This window comes from Triticum aestivum, chromosome 5A, assembly GCF_018294505.1.
Source record: "Triticum aestivum cultivar Chinese Spring chromosome 5A, IWGSC CS RefSeq v2.1, whole genome shotgun sequence".
Classification (NCBI taxonomy): Eukaryota; Viridiplantae; Streptophyta; class Magnoliopsida; order Poales; family Poaceae; genus Triticum; species Triticum aestivum.
In genome coordinates this window covers 703,219,567-703,223,910 of record NC_057806.1, presented here as the reverse complement: position 1 = coordinate 703,223,910, position 4,344 = coordinate 703,219,567, and the positions used below count along the sequence as shown (strand labels likewise).

At 51.4% G+C, this 4,344-nt stretch overlaps 1 protein-coding gene across 1 annotated transcript; it reads left to right on the top strand.

Annotated features, from left to right (window-relative positions):
- The first annotated feature begins 1,417 nt into the window (after positions 1 to 1,417).
- On the top strand, positions 1,418 to 3,550 carry LOC123106150 (uncharacterized). The gene is made up of 6 exons (XM_044528369.1): positions 1,418 to 2,268; positions 2,397 to 2,465; positions 2,586 to 2,688; positions 2,774 to 2,845; positions 2,977 to 3,065; positions 3,192 to 3,550. The coding sequence occupies exons 1-6, from the start codon at positions 1,660 to 1,662 to the stop codon at positions 3,333 to 3,335; spliced, it is 1,086 nt and encodes a 361-aa protein (XP_044384304.1). The 5' UTR covers positions 1,418 to 1,659; the 3' UTR covers positions 3,336 to 3,550.
- The last annotated feature ends 794 nt before the right edge of the window (positions 3,551 to 4,344 follow it).

Sequence of the window (4,344 nt, the reverse complement as noted above, 5' to 3'; positions counted from 1 at the left end):
TGCTGGCCCCGATCTGGTTCTGCCGGATCTTGGCCCTAACACTCTTCTTCCGCCAACTCATCTCTCTGCCGGATGTTGACCTCTTGGATTTGGTCGCTGACGAGTTCCGGTCTTCCCTCTCAAAGATCCATATGGCTTGACGTATGTTGCCCTTGGATATCTAGATCGAAAAGGCTTCGGTCGCGCACGCTCATATTATCTGCCAACACGACCTTACGAGGGCGCGTCGTGAAGTAGTCAAGATTCCCAAGGCATCGAAAGAGGTGGGGAAAGTCATGGCGGCTGCGACTGGAGGTCTTGAAACTTCGGTGAAAGGGTGTATTGGATGTGATGAAGATTGTGTGCCAGGTATATGGTGACTTGTAACAGCGGCCTCGGCAAGCGGGGGTGGCAACATTGGAGGAGTGCCTTTTTGGTGGTGCTCCTCGTGTACCGAGCCTTGATCCTAAGGGTGAAAACCCAAGTTCTAGCCTTTGTTGGTTGTACCTGGCATAACCTTGTTGAATGCATTGCTTTGGGTGAACTCGAACTCTCTCCGGGATGAAAACCTTAGATCTTCGATCGGGCAACGATAACGCTTGTGCATGTTTTCTTCTCGGAGGCGTTGCTTTTGGAGAACCTCTTTTGTATTCCGCGTGTTGTCTTTGGTGGTGGTTAGAGTGCTGCTACTGCTAGTATTGTTCACCGTGGTTGTGTCTGTTTTTTCTTACTTTTGTTTTTATTTTCTTTTTTGGGTTGTGTGTATCCTTGATGTCTTTGAACATCATGTTGGTGCAGAACCTAGTGTAATTGATATCTTCACGGTATTAATATATTTTCCTTGTCGAAAAATAGGACTAAGACCATACATGGTTACGAGAATATACAAAGCTTACTGGGTATCCAACTAAAACACCGATGAAAGACAATAAATGGGCGAGGGGGTTTTATAGAATGAGGATGGTAGGAGAAAATGGCGTGAAAAATGAGCGAGAGCTAAACACCCGGAGAAAAAAAAACGTGAAGTTGTACATTGGTTGATTTATTAGTTCCCTGGTTGTTAGCTAAGTTGGCAACAACAAAACCAAAGTCGTTTTCTCCATCGCCGGATCATTTCAACCTCGAAAATTCGAACGAATAAGTGCATATAGATGAGCCGTAGTATGTCGACCTCGTAGCTATGGTGGGAGCCGCACAGGAGAAGAGAAGGCCGAGACAGCGACCAAGTGGCAGACAGATGGGTGGATGGGTGCCATGTCAGCGAGGTAACAATCACCTTACCTTATCGACTGGCTGACATGGCAGTTGGTGATTGGCCAGGCGAATCCCTCTCATCTGCCAGCGCCCACTGGCAAAGCGCCACGCAGGCGGCCTCTCCCCCTTTCATCCGATTTCCCGAATCGTAACGTAACGACAGACCGAGGTTGGAGAATCAAATCAAATACTAGTATATCCGGCGGCCAGATCGTGGAGCGACCACCGCCACCGCCGCCATTAAAAAACTTCATTTGTTCACCTCCACTGCCCACCAGCTCCCCTCAGATTTACTTTGCTTGCAGCCGGGTCGGTGGCCGGGAAAGATCGTGTCTTGGAGCAAGCAAGAACGGAGAGGGGAGGAGAGGAGGGGAGGGAGGACGCCGTCGGTCGGAGCTTGCTAGCTAGTAGGTGGGTGGTTGGTTAATGGAGCTGGCGCCGCCATGTAGCTTCAGCTGCTCGTCATACACCAACTGCTCCATCGGCTTCACGCCGGCGCGGGTCCTCCGCGCCGGCCCCTGGAGGGTCCGTGCCGGGGCGCACCAGGGCGGCGGGGACGGCGTCGAGCCGGGGCGGCCGGCCGGCCGCCTTGCAGCGGATGGGCCTCCCGTCGTCGACGTGCCGGCCGTCGTCGGCGCCGCGGACGGGTTCGGAGGGGCCCGCGACGCGGAGCTGGCCATGTGGGACAAGCTGGGCGCCGTGGTGAGGCTCAGCTACGGCATCGGCATCTACGCGGGCATGGCGCTGGCGGGGCGGGCGATCTGCGACATGGCCGGCATCGACTCCTCCGGCGGGTTCCACCCCTCGCTGACGGCGCTGGTGGAGGGGCTCGGCTACGCGTCGCCGCCCATCATGGTGCTGCTCTTCATCCTGGACGACGAGGTGGTCAAGTACTCCCCGCACGCCCGCGCCATCCGCGACGTGGAGGACGAGGAGCTCCGCACCTTCTTCGCCGGCATGTCCCCCTGGCAGTTCATCCTCGTCGTCGCCGCCAGCTCCGTCGGCGAGGAGCTCTTCTACCGCGCCGCCGTCCAGGTACCTCACTCACTCACTCATTTATACTGTCTTACTAATTGTATTCCTCATTTCATCTAAAATGAGAAAGAAATTACATTTCTCACTTTCTGTATAGCCTGAAACTAAATTGGTTGATCAAATTGTAGGGAGCATTGGCCGATATATTCCTGAGAGGCACGGAGCTGATGAAAGATGCCCGAGGGATTGTGTCCCTGGTACATACTGATTGTGACTTAATTGCACTTGATTTTCTTCAGTTCAGTTCAGTTCATCTGTTTGACTGATGAACATAACTGTACTTAACTGTACTTGCTTATTTTTGTTGATATCTGCAGAGTGGAATGGTGCCTCCATTTGTCCCGTTCGCGCAAACCTTTGCCGCCGCCATCACCGCCGCGCTAACGGGGTCCCTCTACTACATCGCTACCGCCCCCAAAGGTAATTGAACCCACCGATTCCATATCATGCTTTGTCGTTGTTTCAAATGAAGTTAAACCCATGTCTTGCTGTGTTTTTGTTTCAGACCCTACCTATGTGGTGACACCAGTTATGCGCTCGCACGCCGGCCGACAGAATATGAAGAAACTGTTTTCAGGTGTGTTTCTCTCTGTCTATGTTATTCTCTTATATATATATATCCTGCAAATAGTAACAAGAACTACTTAGCTAGTGTGTAGGATGAGTATGCAGAGATGATGTAATAACATGATTCTTCTGAATTCCCAGCTTGGTACGAAAGGAGGCAGATGAGGAAGATATACTCTCCTCTTCTAGAAGGCATCCTGGCTTTCTACCTCGGCTTCGAATGGATCCAGGTAACCATTTACATAGATTTTATTGATCCATTTACCAAGTAAGGCATCATCAACATGGTCTCTATATGACGGATTTTCTATCTGACTGATGAAACATATATCTGATTCGCGACACGATGGATGCAGACGGGCAACATCCTGGCACCGATGATCACCCACGGCATATACTCCGCCGTGGTCCTTGGCCATGGGCTATGGAAAATCCAAGACCACAGGAGAAGGTTGCGACAAAGGGTACAGGAAATTAGACGAGGCTCAGATGGACTCTAGTCACCAGTCTAGGCAGCTAGGGACCAAGTTTTGATACAGTTAGTCTACGATATAGATAGAGAGGAAACTCTAGTACACGACAAGATGTACATATGCAGGCAGGATGGCATCACGTCAATATAGTGTATACGTAGTACTTATACGTGTGTTAGTGTGTACTTAACTGTATCATGTTCAATGTATGTATGAAGCCGATATATAGATGACCTTTCTTCTGTGTGTGCCTTGTTTAGCCTCTCAATGAGGTTTTGGTAAAGTTAGTCTAGTACCAACAGGATGGCATCACATCAATACATAGTATGTGTGTGTGTGTAGTGCTGAAGTTACTTAACTGTATCATGTATATGTATGAAGACGACCTGAGCTCTTTTCTGTGCTGGCAGTTGCATCAACAGTTTTATGTGTCTTGTTGAGCCCCTGAAATGTGTTTTCTTGCATTGGATGATGCACACAGCCATCACCATTGAGCACTATTTACAACTATAGCAGTGAAGGTGGCCTGGGGCATGAGTCAATCCTGGTGCCGCCACTGGGGGGAGGGGAGGGAGGGAGGGGGAAAGTGGTGTACTAACGCGAGAAGTGAAAATCACGGCACAACCCGGTGTGAGCTGTTACTTCAGCTGCTCGGTCCCTTATAACCGGTTAGAGGAGTAAAAATGCGGTTTTACTCCTCTAACCGGCACCTAGCTGATCCCTTAGCCGCTGTAAGGGAGTACATTTTTATCCCCCTCCCCCCTCTTCCCAAAAAAATTCTCCATATATTTACTCTGCCGCGCGGCGGCTAAGTAAAAACCGCGCCTCTCCTCCCCTGCCTCCTCCCTCCCCTCCCGCGTCGCACCTGCGCCAGTGTCGCCCCTCCCACCCCTTGCCGGCACCCGCCCGCCACCTCGGAAGCTCCATAGGCTAGCTCCGCCGATGTCTTCTACCACTTCGATTTGTGCCTCCTCGCCCCGTTGCCAGCGAAAAAGCGGTGGATTTGCGGCTGCTCCCGCCGCCGCCGGATTTGGCA

Coding starts and splice junctions, on each gene's coding strand:
- LOC123106150 (XM_044528369.1), top strand. CDS start 1,660: ATGGAGCTGGCGCCGCCATGTAGCTTCAGCTGCTCGTCATACACCAAC. Junction 2,269..2,396: donor TCTACCGCGCCGCCGTCCAG/GTACCTCACTCA, acceptor ATCAAATTGTAG/GGAGCATTGGCCGATATATT. Junction 2,846..2,976: donor TATGAAGAAACTGTTTTCAG/GTGTGTTTCTCT, acceptor CTGAATTCCCAG/CTTGGTACGAAAGGAGGCAG.